The sequence below is a fragment of the Rhinoraja longicauda genome, chromosome 1 (genome assembly GCF_053455715.1).
Source record: "Rhinoraja longicauda isolate Sanriku21f chromosome 1, sRhiLon1.1, whole genome shotgun sequence".
In the NCBI taxonomy this organism is placed as follows: Eukaryota; Metazoa; Chordata; class Chondrichthyes; order Rajiformes; family Arhynchobatidae; genus Rhinoraja; species Rhinoraja longicauda.
The window spans coordinates 28073067-28096700 of NC_135953.1; the positions used below are offsets into that span (position 1 = coordinate 28073067).

General features: G+C 39.7%; 1 protein-coding gene across 5 annotated transcripts in view; it reads left to right on the forward strand.

Annotated features, from left to right (window-relative positions):
• Positions 1 to 23634, forward strand: part of wdr7 (WD repeat domain 7) — a 467098-nt gene that overhangs the window by 266044 nt on the left and 177420 nt on the right. For all 5 annotated transcript variants that reach the window (XM_078423760.1, XM_078423677.1, XM_078423842.1 and 2 more), the window contains one exon: positions 12351 to 12575. In XM_078423760.1, coding sequence (XP_078279886.1) covers positions 12351 to 12575 — 225 coding nt within the window. The remainder of the gene's footprint in view (positions 1 to 12350; positions 12576 to 23634) is intronic.

A 23634-nucleotide genomic window follows, 5' to 3' on the forward strand; every position in this document is an offset into this window, starting at 1 on the left:
TAGAATGCGGTCCTGACCTCCCAACTACCTCATTGGAGACCTTTGCGCTTTCTTTAATCGGACTTTATTTTGCACTAAATGTAGTACACTTTATCCTTTAACTGTGCGCTGTGGATGACTTGATTATAATCATGTATATTATTTTCTTTGAGTATGCAAACAATAGCTTTTCACTATCCCCAGGTATGCGTGACAATAGTAAACTGAATATACTAACTATTAGTCAACCGAGTTATAGTCTCACAGCGTGGAAACAGGCCTTTTGGTCACTGCATGCCATTCTGAAAGGGACCCGTTAATCCCTACGCTTTGTTTCCTGTCTGACAAACAATTTCCCATGCATGTCGGTACCCTACCCCCAATACCATGTGCTCTAATTTTGCCCACTAATCTATGTGGGACCTTATTAAAGGCTTTCTGAAAGTCCAGGTACACTACACCCACTGGCCATCCCTTGTCCATTTTCCTAGTTACATCCTCAAAAAATTCCAGAAGATTAGTCGAGCATGATTTCCCCTTCGTAAATCCATGCAGGATCGTTCCATCCTCGGAACGATCCTGTTACTGCTATCCAAATGTTCTGCTATTTCATCTTTTATAATTGATTCCAGCATCTTCCCCACCACTGATGTCAGGCTAACTGGTCTATAATTCCCTGTTTTCTCTCTCCCTCCTTTCTTAAAAAGTGGGATAACATTAGCTACCCTCCAATCCACAGGAACTGATCCTGAATCTATAGAACATTGGAAAATGATCACCAATGTGTCCACGATTTCTAGAGCCACTTCCTTAAGTACTCTGGGATGCAGACCATCAGGCCCTGGGGATTTATCAGCCTTCAGTCCCATCAGTCTACCCAACACCATTTCCTTCTTTAATCCATCTCAGAGGCACTCCACAAACTCCCTTTCTTGGGGTCCAGTACCAACCTGATTTTCCCAGTCCACCTGCATGTTGAAATCTCCCATAACCACCGTAGCATTACCTTTGCGACATGCCAATTTTAACTCTTGATTAAACTTGCACCCGATATCCAGGATACTGTTTGGGGGCCTGTAGATAACTCCCATTAGGGTATTTTTACCCTTACAATTCCTCAGTTTTATCCATTCTGACTCTACATCTCCTGATTCTATGCCACCCCTTGCAAGGGACTGAATATTATTCCTTACCAACAGAGCGACCCCACCCCCTCTGCTCACCTGTCTGTCTTTTCGATGGGACGTATACCCCTGAATATTCCGTTCCCAGCCCTGGTCCTCTTGCAGCCATGTCTCTGTAATTCCCACATCTTACTTGCCAATTTCTAACTGAGTCTCAAGCTCAACCACTTTATTTCTTATACTTTGTGCATTCATATACAGCACTTTAACTTCAGTATTCACCTCTCCTCTCACACTATTGGCCCTGACCTTACTCTCTTATTCCTCCTCAAACTTTCCTTCCCATTAATTCGGGGAGTTTAAGACGGTTCAAAGTAAATTAAGGAAGATCTGGTTGAAACCAGGCAACATGGGAATTGCTGTATTGCTTTACAGTGTTTAACATTGCCAACACAATAATAATGAAACTCAAATGCCTTAGATTAAATTTCATTTTGGAAGGTCATGATATATTGCTTCACCTCCTTGGTCTCAGCACCTCGTAGAATACTGCACAGAATCAGGCCTTTTCTGCCTGATCGTTCGTGATGACCAAGTTGGTAAATTGAGATGAGTTTCTCTTGCCTGTGCCTGGCTTACTATCTCTCCAAATCTTCCCTATACTTAGACATGTACCTGCCTTAAATGTCATAGCTGTACCTGCCTTACTGATGTACTTCCTCTGGAAGCCTGTTCCATGCACACAAATCACTTTAAACCTATGCCTCCAGTTTTTGATTCCCGTTCCGTGGCTATTCACCTTATCTATGCCGATCATGCGTTTGTGTACCTAATTTTTAATTTTCATCCCTCCAATGCGATCCAGCTAAATTTTTTAATGTATTAATTGAGTACAGCAGTGTATTTAATACAACTCCTGTGTCTTTAACTCCAATTCATGTACTTTATCTAGAAATAGGTTACTTCATATAAGGCTACCAGCTAACTCTTAAAGGTAGGTTCAAGTTTTGTCCAGCCAGTGCAAGATTAAGGTTCAATTCTCCTTCAGATTATTAATAGTGTTGAGTGAAGCAAATTTAGCTGACAGCATCTTGTTACAATGGACATAAGCTTATGGCACAAACATGAAATTGTGCAATATAGATTAGTATTATCTTCCTCAAAAAACTACAATATGAGTACTAAAAATGCAAGTTTGTGGTAGAACTGTAATGGATCGTTAATGGACTATATGGTAGTTATTGTATTATTTTCTAAAAATATAAGAGAATGTATTACAGATACTGCAAATTTCAGGTTAAAAAAAATCCTTTTAGGAGATATAAAACTGTTACCTTTTATTTCTTATTTATATTTTTTGGTAAGAACGTATGACTACCTGCCAGACTGCTATTATTTCACCTATGCTAACTTCATCTTTAAAGAAGAACAGGTGTTAATGGACAGTAAATTTAGCATTGGGGAATTTTCTAAAATAGTGCTTATTGGCATTTGGCTCAACTGCAAGTACACCACTAGTGCATTGTACAGTTGGGTAAAGAATTATGATCAATTAGGTTTATTCTTCCTTCAAGCACAATACAATACAATACAATACAATATATCTTCTACATCCCGCAGCTCCGCTCTTGCTCCTCATCCCCCCACTCGCAACAAGGACAGGATCCCCCTCGTTCTCACCTTCCACCCCACCAGCCAGCGGATCCAACAACTTTAACTCCCCCTCCCATTCCCAGTCTGACCTCTCTGTCATGGGCCTCCTCCAGTGCCATAGTGAGGCCCGCCGGAAATTGGAGGAGCAGCACCTCATATTTCGCCTGGGCAGTTTGCGGCCCGGTGGTATGAACGTCGACTTCTCCAACTTCAGATAGCTCCTCTGTCCCTCCCTTCCCCTCCTCCTTCCCAGATCTCCCTCTATCTTCCTGTCTCCACCTATATCCTTCCTTTGTCCCACCCCCGACATCAGTCTGAAGAAGGGTCTCGACCCGAAACGTCACCCATTCCTTCTCTCCCGAGATGCTGCCTGACCTGCTGAGTTACTCCAGCATTTTGTGAATAAAACAATATATCTTTATTGTCATTGTACAGGGGTACAACGAGATTGGGAATGCGCCTCCCATACGATGCAATAATTTAATTAATTTAAACAACAACAACCCAACAAAACAAATTGTAACAGTTTTAAGACAGAATAAAGTGCAAGTAGATCTGTGCCGGATCACTGTGCGATGTGACCATCCGGCTCAGCAGGACCGGTTCATAGCAGCTATGGCCCTGGGGATGAAGCTGTTCCTGAGTCTGGAGGTGTGGGCGTAGAAGGCCTTGTATCGTCTGCCCGATGGAAGGAGTTCGAACAGACAGTTGCAGGGGTGTGAAGAGTCTTTGTGGATGCTGGTGGCTTTTCTGAGGCATCGTGTGTTGTAGATGCCCTCCAAGTCTGGTAGCTGTGTTCCGATGGTCCTCTGAGCTCTATGGACTACCCACTGAAAAGCTTTCCTTTCTGCCTCCGTGCAGCTGAGGTATCACACAGGGATGCCATGCGTTAGGATGCTCTCTATGGTGCAGCGGTAGAAGGTCGTCAGCAGCTGTTGGGGTAGAACAGACTTTTTCAGTGTTCTTAGGTAGAACAGTCGTTGCTGTGCCTTCTTGACCAGCGCAGCAGTGTTATTGGACCATGTTAGGTCCTCCGAAATGTGAGTGCCCAGAAACTTGAAGCTAGACACTCTCTCCACACTGTCCCCGTTGATAAAGATCGGGGCGTATTCCCCGTTATGTGACCTACGGAAGTTGATGATCAGCTCCTTGGTCTTGGTGGTATTTAGGGACAGGTTGTTATCAGAGCACCTTATCTCAGTTTGAATGTCTCACCGCCTTCCTGCATCTTCAACAACTTTCCATCAACATCACCTCACAATCCCTCTCCTCCTTCCAGAACTTTGAAAGGACTATTCCCTTTGCGACCCTCTTGTCCACTCTTCTAACTCCACCAATCACCAACCTTCTTATGGCAATTTTCCATGCAACTGCAAGAGATGCAATGTCTGTTCTTTTCATCTTCCTTTCTTGCAATCCGATGTCACAAACTGTAATTCCAAATAAAACAATGCGCTTTTGCTGCACAATGCACCTTTACTTACCAGTATACTGCATTCGATGTTCATAGTTTTGTCTTTACCACATTGCACAACCCAAAAGTCCTTTAATTCTCTGTCACATTTCCATTGTCTTGTACATGTCTGTGCAATGAGGTCTAATGTAAACTTGAGGAACAACTGCTCTTCTCTCAATTGGGAATGTTGCTGCCTTTCCATTCTGAAATATTTATTCTGTTTCTCGTTCTCCTGATGCTGCCTGGGCTGTTGAGTATTTCTAACCCTTTTCTTTTTATTTTAATTTTCTTGCATCAACAATATTTTAAAAAATCATGCTGGATATCTCTCTCCCTAAATTCTTAACTTAAATTCTTAACTTAAATTCATTCCACACTCCCAAATCTTGGTGTAGCCTGCATTTCGAGTCATAGTCATACCGCATGGAAACAGGCCCTGCGGCACAACTTGCCCTGCAACTCAACTTGCCCATGCCGACCTAGATGTCCCAACTACACTAGTCCCACCTGCCCTTCTTTGGCCCATATCCCTCTAAAACTTTCCTATCCATGTACCGATCCAAATGTCTTTTAAATATTGTTTTAAAGGGCCATTTATTGAGGACTATGAAGAGAAATACTCAGATGCTTGTTCATTCTTTGACTACTTTAGCTAGAGTTCCAGTAAATGCTTACCCATTTAGTATACTTAAGGTTGAGATTAATAGATACATGGACCATTTGTATTTGTGGCTCAAGTACCTGAATGGAATTTTCCTTTCCATTACATGCCTGGGGTTTTAATCCAAGAAGAATATTTGCCTTTCTTGACATTTTTATGTAAATTAAGATAGATGAGACAAATCCTAGGAATGTTTAAAGATCTAACTGGACTGCATCCAGACCAACATCATTAATTGTCTGCGGTATTTGATGGACAATATGGGTATTGTTATAGCTCCATGACTTTAAATCATCTTCGGGATGCCCTGCACCTCAGAGGCGAAACATCTGTGTTGGACAATTGCACTTCTCAGTGAGTGTGAGTGGACACACACTCAGCAAAATGGCTGAATTTGAAAGCTTCAAGATAATCGATCGAAGCAATGCAAGTGGGATTGCTTCAGTTTGAGATACAGAGGTGAATAGGGTTATATGTAGGCTTCTGTAAATGTATGTGAAAGTAGGTATGTTACTTTCTGTATCTGTAAAAAATGTCCATTTAACTCAAAACTAAATTTTATTTATTGGAGACTCAAATCTGGATAAAACTACTCTCCATTTTATTGTAGAGTTATAGTGTTTGCTCTCTTGAAATTCAGCAATGAAATAGCTAGTTCAGGTTTTTAATTTTCTTGCTGTGATGGGGTGATCAACTGTCTTGTCAAGAAAATAGATCTTTCTGTCACCTGTACAATGATTAAATGGAGCATTACTGCTCACAAAAAAAATCATAGTTATAATAGTCTGTTCAACATCACTTCAACATTTATTTCACAGATGGTATTATGTTTATTTTTATGAATTTCATGGTAATTGAAATTGTTGGTGAGGACACTTCCAGCAATTTAAATTTATAAAAGGTCCATCTGCATTAGATGGTAATTCACTGACAAGTGTTTTTAAGCAAATAAAGGGAAATGAATGAATGATAGATTTGCTGGAATGTAAATATTATATTTACATTTTTAATCATTGGAGCAAACCAACTATAATTTAGTACATATTCTTACTTATTACTTCTATTTTAAAGTATTGATGTAATTATGGCTGATTCATGTACACTTGCCAGGTATCATCATGCTACATGAGATTAAAAGCTCATGTAATTTATCAATGATTTTAATCCCAACATTAAACAATATTGTCAAGTTTCTCTTTTTCCAAGGTGTATTAGTTGTTTGTGAATGGGCATGGTTATAATGCTGCTGGTGTTTGGGACTTTGCTTTCCCTATTACCCACTGGAGGAAAGTGGGGGGTGACTTGTTGCATGCATCCAATTATCCTCGAAGATGGGCAGTATTTGAACTGCCAAAGCTATTCCAGATAGGTCAGGTTTGCATGATTTTGACTTAGACACTCAGTCACAAATAATGGCTGTTTGGACTTGGTGGCACAAGACATGTGCCGTTGTAAAAACAGTAGAAACAAGGAACTGCAGATGCTGGTTTACAAAATCGACTCGAAGTCTTAGAGTAATTCAATAGGTCAGGCAGCATCTCTGGTGTACATGGATAGATGACGTTTCAGGTTGGGACCCTTCTTCAGAAATCGTGAAGTTGTATTATAGTTAGATGTTGAAGTTTTCACAAATGGAAGGGTAAGGTCTTTATTGGATGCAACATAAAAATATTATGGATGACTTCAATATGAAATACAAATTAAAAATGCAGGAAGGTAAGGCGTTATCTGTGGATAACGTCAAAGTAACTTTTTGTTTAAAAAGTTACTTTGTGTTTCTCTCCATTGAAACTGTCTAATTTGCTAAGTAAGTAAAAACAGAAAATGTTGGGCATCCTGAGCAGGTTGGGCAACATGTGCAGAGAGATCATATTTCAACTTTTTTGCACATGATTTTGTGTGTCCTTTCAATATGTCCTTTCAAACCAAAAGGATGGCTTGGTTTAATTGCTACAAAGATATTGCAACACCACAGACTAGATGTAATGGTCTTACTCGACAACGAGTGACGAACAACAGCATCACAAAAGCTAAAATGTCAATAATATTTCCTGCAGGACCTAAATTTATTTTTGTAACAGATCCATTAGCCACAATCTGAAGTGCTGTATCTTGAATGTCTCACCCATGCATAAATGTATAATAGTAGCATGTTGTTGAAGTTCATAAGTAACTTCATTATATATTTGGAATTTTAGCTTGTAGGAATCCTACCATAATTCACAATAAAATTAAAAATGTCTTTTAAGCGATTGCTGCAGTGGTATGCTGGTAACATCATGGAAGTAGATTTTTCACCTTTGAGTAGATCGTTACGGAAAAAATACTTTTCACTCAAGACACAAGCAATTATTGTATTACTCATATTTGAAAATGTATACAGATTTTCAATATTTTAACTTTTTTTAATCAAATATTATTTTCTAAGTATTCATTATACCATGCCTTCTTATTGGAATTAAATTATACAGTGACACAAATGTTCATTTGTATTGATGGATGTCATGTGACTTGTCTCGCATTTGAGCCCTTAAACCTCAATCTGATTGATTGGTGAATGAAGGAATGGACTGTATTATGCATTGATGTGGCGGCAATTTTTTTCCCCATGTTTTGTTGCTGAATGGTGTAACCGAAATTGTTAAAGCAGTGCATTATAAAACAAAAACAGTATAATTTATCGAAATATAGTAACATCTAGATTATACTTAATTTCTTTTGCTGCATAAAACATCTCATATCTACAATGGATGCCAAATTAATAACGTATTGGATGGGTCATACAACAGATTATAAAGTCTATTAAATTATCTGGTAATCTAATCCTCATTTGAGATCACATTTATGAACTACATTTCTTGACAAGATCACATTTATGAACTACATTTCTTGACAAGATCACATTTATGATGCTGAAATAAAAATGTTTTCATATGTTTTTAAGAAGCTGAAATCATTAAGTAAATGCAAAGTGGTTATTTCTCTATTCATTGTGGTTCATTTATGATTTGAATGAATACACATGACTTTATTTTTTCCCTCCTGAACGTGCTGAGAGCGCTGAGGTCAGGGCCTTGCCTATTGATCGATATTCCTGCATCTCCACTCTAGCATCTGCTTCATTGGCTCCTTTCAGGCCTGCTCCAGTACATTAGAATAGAAATCCATAACCAGACTGTGCTCATCCAAGCAGGGGAAGAAACTAAATTAAATGCTATAAAACAATCTTGGCTTGGAGTTCGCACCAATTCATCTTGATCTGAGATGTCATGCCGGCTCACTGTCCAAGTACCTGGGTTAAAATCTGCAGCAGTAGAAAATATGAGGAGCTGGAATCATTCATTTGTCAGCGAAACAGCACAGGATCACCTAGCCATTGCTTCTGCAGAGGTCAGCTGACAGAGCAATCAGAGTAAGGTCGGCTGTGCTCAGTCATTCTGTAAGTTGTAGGCTTTTGTTTGGGTTTTTTTGGCCCCACTGGCAGTGCCCACATTCATTTTAACGAGAAATAATCGGTTACTGAGCACCTTAAGCCCAGACAACAAGGTCATAGGGAAGGCAGTATTTTGTTTTAAAAATGGGGTTAGTTATGTCATGTATTTTTTTAGTTCCACAAAATGTAATCTTGAATATTTAGATTATGTTTAGATAAAAGTCTAAATTAAATTTCTGTGAAGTGAATACCTCAGGTTCACTTAGTGGTATTTTAAATCAGTTAACTTCCAGAGATGCATTAGAAGCTAATTGTTGAGTTTGTTTTCTGGTCGGCATTTTGATATTGTATCACAAAATGCTGTCCTTCTTAAATGTGTAACTTTATTAATTCTCAGAGACCGCTTTTCTTCATAATTGCTGTATGTGCATTAATCTGGTTACCGGAATAAAATAGCCATATAATATACCGTACTGTCATTCTTTAGAAATGGAATATTAACGATGGCCTATAGTTTTACAGGATGGAGCATTTCAATGTTTATTTACTGATCAATGAAACAATAAATAACCAAGTAATATCAAATGTAAGTATTAAATTTATTGTTATGAATTAAGTCCTTGATGTGTCTATTACATTTTTCAAGAATTATCTTTAGGTAATAGCGTCTGGATTGGCAAATTCTATGTGTCTTTGACCTTTCAATGTCTGCTGGCCTCTGGTGTCAAATTCAATTTGAGGAATGTACATAGAATTAAATACTAAATTCAGAATGGAAAACCTCAGAAATCTTAGAATTTTTAAACATTGGTGCTTGGAGCTATTGGGAAATCTGAACTATTTCCCCGGTGTGGGATGAATAAAGGAATATATTATTATTTCATATCCCAATAAGAGCAAATAATGACATGCTATCGAACTAAAATCTAAAAATGCATTTGGATGCTGGCATTTGAGCTGCTGAGCTAATGGATCATGCTTAATAATATTGTGCTTCAAAATACAATTGGCTTCCCACAGCATTCAATTAAACTCAGTATCTTAGAGAAGTTCATATACTTTTAGTCTGCATAACCTCACTATATTTGTATTTCCTCAGTCAAGCAGGAGAGTTTTAGATTGAGGAATGTACATAGAATCAGCCATGATCACAATAAATGGCGGTGCTGGCTCAGAGGGCCAAATGGCCTCCTACTGCACCTATTTTGTATGTTTCTATGTTTCTATTGGGTTAATGTGGAATTAGGATATTATTTTCATTGAGGCAGATTTTTGGAATTGAAATTCATAATCATAATGTGAATAACAAACTCTTTTTGGCAGGGTTATATATTTATGATGCTGGTTATAATTGTGATTCTTCTAGGTCATCAAAACTTGTTTATCAGTAATATGATGGAGCTATTTTAGGGAGATCCAAAAGCAAAGAAGTGAGCATTTGGGAATGGTCTTCATATTGTTGTGTTAAACTTTCTCTTTTCATTCTCTTTATAATACACAAAGAACAGACCAATTATTACCAGTATGCTCTTGGTTGTTCTAATTCTTTATTATGCTTAAAAGGATTTGAGCATGATTATGAAGGTTTGTTGATAAGTATAGATAAGAACTCGATCCGATTGAATAAACAGAAAGGATGTGAAGCCAGAATTGGGTTGTACCATACTTGAAGCTGCAGTAAAGCATTTATGTAAGATTGCAACCTTGTGTTTTCTAATCCCAAAATTCAGTGATGAGTTTTGGCAGACTTAAACAGCTTTGGCAATGTAACGTTACAAGGACAAACAATGGCCTCACTGAGCCCTCACATATCGGTATTGGTCTATTATTGTGACATGTAGTGAGATACAGTGAAACATTCTGTTTGCATTCTATCCAGGTAAACTATACACAAGTACAATCAAGTCTTTACACAAGTACAAAGCGTAACGCAAGGAGAAAATACCAGAGTGCAGAAGACAGCGTTACAGAATTACAATTACAGAGAAATCTGCACAGATTATTTAAAAAAACACAAGGGCCATGTTGAGGTTGGTTGGGAGGTCAGGACTGTGCCCTTAGTTTATGAGAGGACTATTTAGTCCCATGGCAGCAGGGAAGAAGCTGTACCTGAATCTAGTGATATGTGCATTCAAGCTTTTGCATCTTCTGCCTAACAGGAGAGAGAAGAGTGAATGAGTGGGGCGTAAATGATCCTCGATTATGTTAGCTGCTTTCCCAAGGCAGTGTGAAGTGTAGAACTAAACTGTGATGCATCCCGATAGGATGCTTTCTATGGTATATCTATAAAAGTTGGTAAGCATTGTTGGGCAAGTCCTAAATGGAACTTGTACGGGAGCTGGAATACCCCGCCCCCACGATGTCTCCACTGTCTTGTGTGCATGCTACACGTACAGTCGGCAAGTCGTTGGTTCCAGCGACTTTAGGGCTTGTCTACCTAGTATGTGAAGCCTGGGTTCGGCGGATTGCACGGAGGAGACCACCAGAAGGTTCAACGGGCAGAAAGACGATCCTAGCAAAGCGTCGTGGAGCGCAAACAGGGCAGAGTGAGATACGTAGGACACCTCTGACCATCCACTGCATCCTGACCTGTCCCCAGCCGTCCCGACTATGTCTTGCTGCTGGAACCCGATAGGCCAGGACGAGAGAGTGAGGCCGACGATCTGCGCAACTCCCCCTCACTTAAATCCAAGTCAAGCGCAAGTCATGACTTCAACTAACTGAAAGTGAAGCCATGGTCATCTTCGAATGCGAAGGACGAACAACAACAACAACATTTTTGGGATCATTGTCTTGCTGTAAAATGAACTACCGGCCAATGGGTTTTGAGGCATTTGCTTGAACATGAGCAGATAGGATATGTCTATACACTTCTGAATTCATTATGCTATTACCATCAGCAGTTGTATCATCAATGAAGATATGTGAGCCAGTACCTTCAGCAGCCATACACGCCCAGGCCATAACACCCCCACCATCGTGTTTCACAGATGAGGTGGTATGCTTTGGAACTTGGGCAGTTCCTTCTCTCTTCCATACTTTGCTCTTGCCATCACTCTGATACAAGTTAATCTTCGTCTCATCTGTCCAGAAGATCTTTTTCCAGAACAGTGGTGGCACTTTTAATCACTTCTTGGCAAACTGTAATCTGGCCATCCCTTTTTGCGGCTAACTAGTGGTTTTCATCTTGCAGTGTAGCCTCTGTATTTATGTTCATGAAGTCTTCTGTCATTGACAAATCCACACCTGACTCCTGAAGAGTGTTTCTGATCTGTCGGACAGGTGTTTGGTGGTTTTTCTTTATTATAGAGAGAATTCTTCTGTTATCAGCTGTGGAGGTCTTCCTTCGCCTGCCAGTCCCTTTGTGATTAATAAGCTCACCAGTGCTCTCTTTCTTCATAATAATGTTCCAAACAGTTGATTTTGGTAAGCCTAAAGTTTGGCTGATGTCTCCAACAGTTTTATTCTTGTTTCTCAGTCTCACAATGGCTTTTTTGACTTTCATTGGCACAATTTTGGTCCTCATGTTGATAAACAGCAATAAAAGTTTCCAAAGGTGATGGAAAGATTAGGTGCTGAGAGCTCTCTTATACCTGCATTAAGGAAGCAATTAAACACACCTAAGCAATTACAAACGCCTGTGAAGCCATGTGTCCCAAACATTACAGTGTCCTGAAATGGATCGACTATGTATAAACACTGCCGTAATTTCTACATGGTGAAACCAAAATGTATAAAAATGACATTTAATAAAATCTGACAATGTGCACTTTAATCACATGTGATTTTTTCAATTACAAATCTCAAATTGTGGAGTACAGAGGCAAATAAATAAATGATGGGTCTTTGTCCCAAAAATTATGGAGGGCACTGTATCTATATACTGGGTTCAGTTATCCAACATGATAATAGATGTTATCTGCTGAAATGGAACAATAAGATATCAGATCAGAACGAATTCTTCAAAAGAATAATTGCATATTTGACTTTGAAATGTGGCATATAGTTTATCGCTATACATTATATACTTGGTTTGTATTCTAGGTTGTTTGCCCGGTTTACTTGCACATATGAAGAAATCATCATCTTCCTTTGAGGAGCGACGTAAACAGGCCACAGCTATTGTTCTTCTGGGTGTCATTGGAGCAGAATTTGGTGCTGAGATTGAACCACCAAAATTGCCAACCAGGACTCGCAACACCAGTCAAGTTCCAGAAGGCTTTGGACTGACCACTGGAGGTTCCAATTATTCTCTAGCAAGACATACCTGTAAGTATACCGTTTTCATGAAAATCCTTTTATTGAGCAGTTGCTAATTTTATATTACTCATGTAACTGCTGCACAAACCTTTTGTCAACTACCTTCGCGTGTTTGCAGATCAGATTGTTGCACTTTTTCTTTATCATTGATGCAAAACTATGAAACTATGAAAATCATGTTACTTAGCCATCTACTTAAATTGCTACTAGTTATCTACTGAAAGATACAGTTTATCAGCAAGAGCAGCCTAATCCTTATGCCATAAAACGCAATCACCGTGACCATGTAGGTAAATGTGGCAGGTATTTTGATTGCAACTTCCAGCCAATAGTAAATATGCAATGAATAACAATTCATTTGATATTTACTGGTGATAGATATATGGAGAACTAATAAGACAGTAATGTCATGGGAACTTGAACATCCATATGTACAAGCTTACATCTCCCTGTTTTGATATTTTTCGGGAAAATACTTAAGTCTTGACATGTTTCTAAGATTCGTGAACTAAGGTTTGAATCTATAGCTTTAAAAATGGAAATGAGAACAGGACCATTTCAATTACACTGATATTCAGACAAACAGACTTTCCAAAGCCTAAACACTTAACAAATTTTATTTTGGAAAAAAAACAATTTTGGATAGAGATCACGCCCCCATTATGTTTCTGAGCATTAAAAGTAATACCAGGGTAAAATATTGTATATGCATTATGTTACATTATGGCAAACTTACTTAAGAAGCATTCATGAGAGAATAAAGTCATTGTCACAAAATTATGTATTTAGGTTATTCTCGTTCTACTTGTTAGGAGAGACTAGATGGGTTTGTTTTCTATTCATTGGAGCAGAAAAAGCTGAGGAGGAACCTGATTGAAAATTATGAAGGGCATGGACAGGGTAGGCAGTTGGAAATGTTTTCCCACAGCAGAGCTGTCAAAAGCTAGAGGGATTCATTTTGGACTGGAATCGGAAACATCCACAATATATAGGAAATCTAGATGAACACTTGAATGATCTGATAATTGGTCTGAAGAATGGTCCCAGCCCAATGTTCACTCCCTCCAAAGATGCTACCTGGCCCACTGAGTTACTCCAGCACTTTGCGTTTTGCTCAAGATTCCAGCATCTGAAGTTCCTTGAGTAGCCTGGTTATAATTGGGATTAACGTAGATGGGTAATTGATGGTCGGCATGGATAAGTGAGTTGAAGGGCCTGCTTCTGCAGGAGTTTCAATTGTCAAATGTCTTTCATTCAACCAAAGTGAAACACAATGTACATTACAAATCTCTTCACAACTTAACTATACTCTTTAAATTCAGAGATTTCCTAGACAATTATTTGTGTACAGAATCATGTACTCATTCTGACATGATATGAGGACATTTGGTCTTCTCAGCATGTCTTAATCCCTCAATCTTTCCCTGTGGCCTTGCAGTATTTTCACTTCAAGTGCACGTCTAATTCCATCTGGAAGGAACAATTCAAGATTTAAGATTCGAGATTCAATTTAATTGTCACATGTATCAATTAAGGTACAGTGAAATTTGAGTTACCATACAGCCATACTAAGTAAAAAGCAACAAGACACACATCCACATAAAATAAAATTTAACATAAACATCCAGCCCACATTCCTCACTATGATGGAATCATAGTCCAATCAACTTCCTCTTTGTTCACCCGCGGTCGGGGCTGTTGAACCATCTGCAGTCGCCGCTGCCGACTGTCCGAGGCCCTCGCGTCGGGATGATCGAAACTCCGGCGTCGGGACGGTTGAAACACTCTCAGCAGCATGGAATTCCCGAGTCGGCCTCTTCTAACCAGAGACCGTGGGCTTCACGATGTTAAAGTTCACAGGCCCCGTGGTTGGAGCTCTCCACAGTCGATCCTCGGCAAAGACTCGCAGCTCCATGATGTTAAAGTCCGCGCCGTGCCCGCAGCATGAAGCGCCAGGAAAGGCCGCCAACTCTTCGATGTTATGTCGCAGAGGGGACGGAGATACGATACAGAGAAAAATCGCATCTCCGTCGAGGTAATTGAACCTGCAACCACCATCCTTTGATAAAATTAATTCCAGAACATGAGTAGCAACATGATTTTTATTTCTTCATGACATCCCTGGTGCTTTTGCCAATTACTTGGAATTGTTATCCTCTTGTTTTCAACTTTCTCGCCAATGGGAATAGTTTATCAGCTTTGTCCTTTGTGATTTTCAACGAGTCAGAAAATCACCTCTCAATCTTCTTTTCCTAAAGGAGAATAATACCAACTTTTTCAGTTACAAGGATAACCTGAAGTCGAATATCCCCTGGATCATTCGACAAAATCTTTTTTAGGGCCTTCATATCCTTCCTGAAGTGTGGTGACCAGATTTAGTGCAATATTGAATGCCAAACCACTGAGCCATAGATTCAAAAGCCCTTTGTTTTGTTTACCTGCAATCAGCAAATTCAGGATGCAAGTTTTCTTAATCACTTTATCAATTTGTGTTCAAACACATGCTTTAATTAACCCTGGTCATCAGAAATATAGTCTACATTAGGCAAATTGTACATTCCTTTGTGTTGCCTTACTCTAATTGCTCAGTTTTGATGTTCATTTGCTCATATTCTCTCTCTGACTACCCCTTGATCCATTAATTAGATGACATTTACAGTTTATCCTTATTACAACCATGGCCTCTGCTTATTTGAGGTATCCTCTTTGTCCTATCCATTCACCTCCTACCCTCTTTGCAACTTAAACCCAACCTTGTATTTTCTCTTTTCCAGTTCTAACAAAGAATCTTATACTGAAAATATTAACCCCGTTTCTCTTTGGTGCATAACCTGTTGATTATTTCCCATATTTTCTGTTTTTATTTTTTTTTCCCTGTGGTCTTGCCAAAGAAACATTAAATCCTCCAGATTTTCAATAGTAACATTTTGATCCCGCATGTAGTTATTTGTTAAACATCTGTACTATACAGTTACATCCTCATTCAGCACACAGCAAAATCTAACTCAATTTATCTGTTTTGCATCTAACCTAGAAATTTTCCCTTGCAGTGTATGCTTATAAGTTTTTATTTAGTTATATTATTTCACTGAAAGTGTCCTGGAAAATTATGGCACTGCTGAGTCTCCAGGGAATGGAGAAATATAGATCATGTGCAGACAGATGAGATTACTTTATCTTGGCATCCATTTCCGGCACAGACATTGCAGGTCAAATGGCCTGTTCCTGTGCTGTTCCATGTGAAGGTCAGAGAGAAGCAGTGAGAGCGAGTATTGGCTGGAAGTAGGCGAGTCAGAGGGAAAGAAAATTTAAACAGAACGCCAAAGGCCCAGGTTCGAGTAATTTACAAATTAGTCCTAAAGTAGTTGATTAGGTAACAGATAAAGAAATGCAGCTGTAGCGGAGCGGCCTTGTTGGGTGCGGCCTTGTTGGGTGCGGCCTTGTTGAGTAAAGTGCCTTGGTGAGCAAAATGTGAGTCTTTGGCTCAAGAGTCAAGGGCAGCTCTCTCGGTGTTGGTGGTGCCGGCTGCACACCATGTTCCCATTGGAATGACCCAGTCCCTGACCGCTCACCGTGGATTGGACGAATGCCTGCAGGTTCAAGCAATCCAAGTGGACTGCAACCCTCTCGCCCGCTTCGACCCCGGGCTTCACCGGCATCGTGTGCAGGTTTGCCGGGGACGCTGCCGCGGGTTTGGGCAGTGGGTTCTGGGGAGGGGAAAGGAATCGGGGCCACCCAACCAACCAACCAAACATGCCCTCCAGGACAGCAGAGTCTGGCTCGGTTTGCCAGCTGCCGCGGGGAATTGAACCAGACTGTCAATGGGGAACCTGTGATTGGTGTCAGGGAATGACTCGGTTTCTGACTGTTTTTTGTGAATAGGATGAATTCCCGCGGGTTTGGGCAGTTTGAGTGGATTGTGGCCCGCTGCGTGACTTGGAGGCACCGATTTAAGGGATCTAGGAGTACAGGTGCATGGTTCCTTGAAGGTCGAGTCGCAGGTAGATAAGATGGTCAAAAAGGCTTTTGGCACTTTGGCCTTCGTCAGTCAGAGTATTGGGTATAGAAGTTGGGAGATCATGTTGCAGTTGTATGAGACATTGGTGAGACCACATTCAGAAAATTGTTTTCAGTTCTGGGCACCATGGTATAGGTAAGATATTGTCAAGCTTGAAAGGGTTCAGAAAAGATTTATGAGGATGTTGCCAGGACTAGAGGGTATGAGCTATAGGGAGAGGTTAAGTAGGCTGGGTCTCTATTCCATGGAGCGCAGGAGGATGAGGGGAGATCTTATAGAAGTATACAAAACCATGAGAGGAATAGATCGGGTTGGTCCACATTCCATTGGCTTTCTTCACTGCCTGCTGTACCTGCATGCTTCCTTTCAGTGACTGATGCACTAGGACACCCAGATCTCGTTGTACGTCCCCTTTTCCTAACTTGACAACATTCAGATAATACTCTGCCTTCCTATTCTTACCACCAAAGTGGATAACCTCACACTTATCCACATTAAACTGCATCTGCCATGCATCCGCCCACTCACACAACCTGTCCAAGTCACCCTGCAACCTCATAGCATCTTCCTCACAGTTCACACTACCACCCAGCTTTGTATCATCTGTAAATTTGCTAATGTTACTTTTAATCCCTTCATCCAAGTCATTAATGTATATTGTAAATAGCTGCGGTTCCAGCACCGAGCCTTGCGGTACCCCACTAGTTACTGCCTGCCATTCTGAAAGGGACCCATTTATCCCCACTCTTTGCTTTCTGTCTGTCAACCAATTTTCTATCCACGTCAGTACCCTACCTCCAATACCGTGTGCTCTAATTTTGCCCACTAATCTCCTATGTGGAACCTTGTCAAAGACTTTCTGAAAGTCAAGGTACACAACATCCACCGGCTCTCCCCTGTCAATTTTCCTAGTTACATCCTCAAAGAATTCCAGAAGATTAGTCAAGCATGATTTTCCCTTCGTAAATCCATGTTGACTCGTAACGATCCTGTTAGTACTATCGAAATGCTCCGCAATTTTGTCTTTTATAATTGACTTCAGCATCTTCCCCACCACTGATGTGAGATTAACTGGTCTATAATTTTCCGTTTTCTCTCTCCCTCCTTTCTTAAAAAGTGGGACAACATTAGCTACCCTCCAATCCACAGGAACTGATCCTGAATCTATAGAACATTGGAAAATGATCACCAATGCATCCACAATTTCTAGCGCCACCTCCTTAAGTACCCTGGGATGCAGACCATCAGGCCCTGGGGATTTATCAGCCTTCAGTCCCATCAGTCTACCCAACACCTTTTCCTGCCTAATGTAGATTTCCTTCAGTTCCTCCATCACCCTAGGATCTCTTGCCGCTAGAACATCTGGGAGATTGCTTGTATCTTCCTTAGTGAAGACAGATCCAAAGTACCGGTTTAACTCGTCTACCATTTCCTTGTTCCCCATAATAAATTCCCCTGCTTCTGTCTTCAAGGGACCCACATTAGCCTTGACTATTTTTTTCCTCTTTACATACCTTTTTTTTTTAAGGTATGTAAAGAAACAAAGCGCAACAGTTATTGAGCTTTATGGTGACTTTTGAATTCTGAACAATATATTATGTATTGCTATATTATAATACATCTGCTCATAATTGCAAGCCACTATTCACCTATGACTGCTTTTATAATATCCATTAGTTTTACATCTAGGTTAGGATAGAGTGCTGTAGCTGTACAAATAAAAATCAAGTCTTACATAGTGATGATATGTAGTTGCTCTTCTCCAGAAAACACACTGACCTAATTTCCTGCATTAAAATGGAGGAAATGGATTTAATGTGCGTATAAGTGCAACACGTAGCAAAATAATCTGCTTTAAATGCATGCAAATGTGAAAGAGAGGAAGGATTGCAGATATTTTATTGATGACCTCAAAAATAATCTACTGGTCTTCAATTTTAGAATAGCTAATATATTAGCACTTCAATAGCTAATATATTAGCACTTCATGCAATAGATGCAAATCGGTTTAATTAAATGGTAGCTTCAGGTATTGCAGCAATAAATTCACAGGGTTTTTTTCTGTTTCTTTCTGGTGAAGAAATAAAGTGGCACTTTTATAAAGATGACTGTTCTCATGGTCTCATGAGAAATATGAAAAAAATGGAATCACTATAATATGTATTCTATTGCTTATATGCAAAAATAATACTTATTTATTCTATTGTTTATATGCACAGGGTAGAAATAACTATATGGTACCTTACATAAAGGTAGGTAAAGATACATAAAATTAGTTAGAACATACAGAGGAGAAATGGAGCAGTCACCCAGAAACTCAGTTCTGGTATATATGCCCCATTTGAATTGTTGAATCAATCTCAGCTCAGTCACTGAGGTCCTCCATTTGCTTATTCAATAGACAATAGACAATAGGTGCAGGAGTAGGCCATTCGGCCCTTCGAGCCAGCACCGCCATTCAATGTGATCACGGCTGATCATTCACATCAGTACCCCGTTCCTGCCTTCTCCCCATACCCCCTGACTCCACTATCTTTAAGAGCTCTATCTAGCTCTCTCTTGAAAGCATCCAGAGAATTCCACAGATTCACAACTCTGGATGAAAAAGTTTTTCCTCATCTCAGTCCTAAGTTTCCTCATATTTTGGACAGGCTAGATGCAGGAAAAATGTTCCCGATATTGGGGGAGCCCAGAACCAGGGTTCACAGTTTAAGAATAAGGGGAGACCATTTAGGACTGAGATGAGGAAAAACTCATATTTTACTGACTTAGAGTTACATAGCACGGTAACGGGCCTTTAGGCCCAACTCGCCCATGCCGTCCAAGATATCCATTCTACATTAGAAACATAGAAAATATGTGCAGGAGTAGGCCATTCAGCTCTTTGAGCCAACACCGCCATTCAATATGATCATGGCTGATCATCCAAAATTAGTACCTTGTTCCCACTTTTTCCCCATATCCCTTGATTTCTTTAGCCCTAAGAGCTAAATCTAACTCTCTCTTGAAAATATCCAGTGACTTGGCCTCCACTGCCTTCCGTGGCAGAGAATTCCACAGATTCACAACTCTGGATGAAAAAGATTTTCCTCATCTCAGTCCTAAATGGTCTCCCCTTTTTCTTAAACTGTGAACCCTGGTTCTCGGCTCCCCCAATATCGGGAACATTTTTTCTGCATCTAGCCTGTCCAATCCCATAAGAATTTTATATGTTTCTATAAGATCCCCTCTCATCTTTATAAATTCCAGTGAATACAAGCCCAGTCGACCCATTCTTTCATCATATGTCAGTCCCGCCATCCCAGGAATTAACCTGGTGAACCTATGCTGCACTCCTTCAATAGCAAGAATGTCCTTCCTCAAATTAGGAGACCAAAACTGCACACAATACTCCAGGTGTGGTCACACCAGGGCCCTGTTCAACTGCAGTAGGACCTCCTTGCTCCTCTACTCAAATCCTCTCGCTATGAAGGCCAACATGCCATTTGCTTTCTTCACTGCCTGCTGTACCTGCATTCTTACTTTAAGTGACTGATGTACAAGGACACCCAGGTCTTGTTGCACCTCCCCTTCTCCTGATCTGACACCGTTCAGATAATAATCTGCCTTCTTGTTCTTGCTACCAAAGTGGATAACCTCACATTTATCCACATTATGCTGCATCTGCCTTGCATCTGCCCACTCACCCAACCTATCCAAGTCACCCTGCAGCCTCTTAGCATCCTCATTGCTCACACTGCGACCCAGCTTTGTGTCATCCACAAACCTGGAAATGTTACATTTACTTTCCTTGTCTAAATCGTTAATGCAGATTGTAAATAACTGGGGTCCCAGCACTGAGCGTTGCGGCACCTCACTAGTCACTGCCTGCCAATCTGAAAAGGACCCGTTAATTCCAACTCTTTGCTTCCTGTCTGCCAACTAGTTCTCTATCCATGTCAATACCCTACCCCCAAAACCATGTGCTCTAATTTTGCACTCTAATCTCTTGTGTGGGACCTTGTCAAAGGCTTTTTGAAAGTCCAGATACACCACATCCACTGGCTCTCCCTTATCCATTCTACTTGTTTCATCTGCAAAAAATCCAACAAGATTAGTCAAGCATGATTTCCCCATCATAAATCCATGCTGACTTTGACCGATCCTGTTACTGCTTTCCAAATGCGCTGCTATCACTAGTCTCACCTACCCGCTTATGGTCCATAACCCTCTAAACCTTTCTTTTGCATTTAGCTGTTTAAATTTCTTAAACGCTGCATTTGGAGTAATGTCTGGAGCTTGGTCATCCCATTACACAAAGTATTTGGAGGCTTTGGAGAGGGTGCAGAAGAGGGGGTAAAGAGAGGTTGGACAAACTTAGATTGTTTTGTCTGGAACATCAAAGATTGAGGGGACACCTGATAGCATCATAAAGTCATACAGCATGGAACAGTTCCTTTGGCCCAAATTGTCCATGCCAACCAAGATGCCTCACCTAAGCTAGTCTCATTTGTCTGCATTTAGCCAATGTCTGCCTAAATTCTTCCTCTCCGAACAGCTGTCCAAATGTCTATTAAATGCTATTATACATGTATGAACTACCTCCACTGGCAGCTTGTTTCATATACCCACCACCCTTTGTGTAAAAAAGGTTGCCCCTCAGGTTCCTGTTAAATATTTCCCCTCTCACCTTAAACCTGTGTACCCTGGTTTGTGATTCCCCCTACTCTGGGTAAGAGATACTGTGCATCTATTCCCCTCATGATTTTATAAACAAATTAGATTACCCCCTCATCCTCCTATGTACCAAGGAATAAAGTCCTAGCCTGCCCATCCGGGTTTGCTTTTTCAAGAGTTTTCATGACCAAGTATAATTTGTCCAGTGTTGTGATGCCGTTGGCTTGAGGTGTTATATGGACCATAGCAGAAGGTATGGTCGAAAAATCCCCCTCAGTAGATAAAAGGGACCACATTTTATGAACGAGATATTCCAGGTCAGGGGAACTGAATTTCTTTTACTTTTCTATCTTACAAGAATGCAGTGGTTTGGTTTCACTTTCAAAGAAAAAATAGCCATTATATTGCTTAAAGTCAAATGCTCTGCTGAGCTTTTAAGCAGGTATGATCAACAAATTGTGTAAGTGACTAATAAGCTAACAAAATAAGCTAAAGCATGTAGAAAAAGTGGAACTCGATAGATTGGAGAATGCAAAGAAAATAATAAAAGGTAACATGAGAAATCACATGACATCACCCCAAAAAGAAAGTTGCCAAATTGAATTTTGAATTGTTGAGGTCTCCAAATAATAGTTTTTTTCGTTGTTTTGCAATATTTCCAGCCAATATCAGGCTTAACTGATTGATCATTATCAAATGGAATGTTTGGATTTGTTTGATTTAATACTGCATCTATGAGCTCTGATATGAAGTCATTTAAATTGAGCATTAATAATGCAATTTAAAACGTATCCATCTCATGTAAGCTGATCTTTATCAATAATAATTGTACATCTCTGGTAAACGAACGATACAGTGGCTGTACAATTACTTAATTGGGCTCTTGGATTTGGATCCAGCACTTTTTTGTGAGAATGTGATTATTTTGCCAACTGCCTGTAATAGATCCAAATCAAATGCCGAGAAGAACTCCAACACAGTAATTTGATTCAGGATGCAAAAAGCACCTTAATTTGGTGCAGTTCAACACTAATTAAGTAAATAAAAACTGTTCAGTTGGTAATTTGATTTGTTACACAATGGAGGAAGTTTAACTTATTTTTCAGTACCTGTGTAAATGTTAATGATAGATTCTCCAGCAGTGACACTCACAAACAAATTCAGCTTACGGGCCTGTTTTCAGAAGAAAGATATAAAGAACGACAAGTGGTACTTAAAGCCAGGCATCGCCTCAGAAAGGAGAGGTATAATTGGACTGGAGATGGTATGCAAATGCTGTTGAAGATCTGCAGAGTCATGACATAGATATGATTCCTTGTCTTCGGTTACAGGCTCAGGATTCCATTCATTTAAAGAAATAAACAGTTTGTATTATCCCCAAATTTCTCACAGTTGGAGTTTTAATGTCATACCAATCTCTTTATCCTCGCCATTTAATTCAATAATGGCTGCTCGGTGAAGCAGAGGCCTGACTTATTTCTCTGTGCTATCCAATCGTCAATGACCATCTCCAAAAAGAGAGCAAACCTTGATAGTCAATAGTATCATCATCCCGAAATTCCCACCATTTCCCTCTTCTTTGCCACAGCATTTTTTCACCACATCTGCTATAGCATTTATTTTTTATTAAAAAATGATCCTTCACTGCGTTTCAAGGGCAGCTAAGAATGGACAATAAACAATGGGCTTGACATGTGGAGGTGAACCATTATTTGAAAGCAAGGAACAAAAATTATATTCATGGTTTTATAATAGTCTTTAAAATAGTAATGCTGTCGGGTTCTTGCTGTTTCTGATCTATTCTGTTAGAAGTTAGGCACTGCTGCAGAGGGGTTTTGTTTCTTAGCTCCAGATTGTTCTCCAAATGTGGCCTAGTCAATGCCTATCCCAGTGATTTCAATAAAGTACCAACTTTGGGTATGACTGAGAAGTTCCTAAGCCTTAAAGTTTTGAAAAATATTGTTTAATCAAAATAATTTCTATTATCTCCAGATTGAAATAGGAAAAATTACACACCTAAATGAACATGTTCATTTTCAAAATAGATCTTGTTATTTGTGAATTCCAGTGACTACTAGGTATTTTGGTTCATAGTTTATAAAAATATGCTTGGAAATTTGGTCAGACAAAATACTGTCAGAAGAATGCAATTTTGTTGGTAAGGGAAACAAATGGCTTTGTAACCCTTGTAACATTCAACCCGGCTATCTTGAGTTGTATTCTCATTAGTATTCATTTAAAATAAGCTCCATAGTGGATTCTAGTGGACAGAAGAAAAGAATACAACCTATAAAACACAACTGTTAAATGTGATCATCACAAAATCGAAATGACTTAGAAAATTACAAGCTATGACTTTGAGCTTCCTATTGTGCTTTTAATAGTTTACTGCAA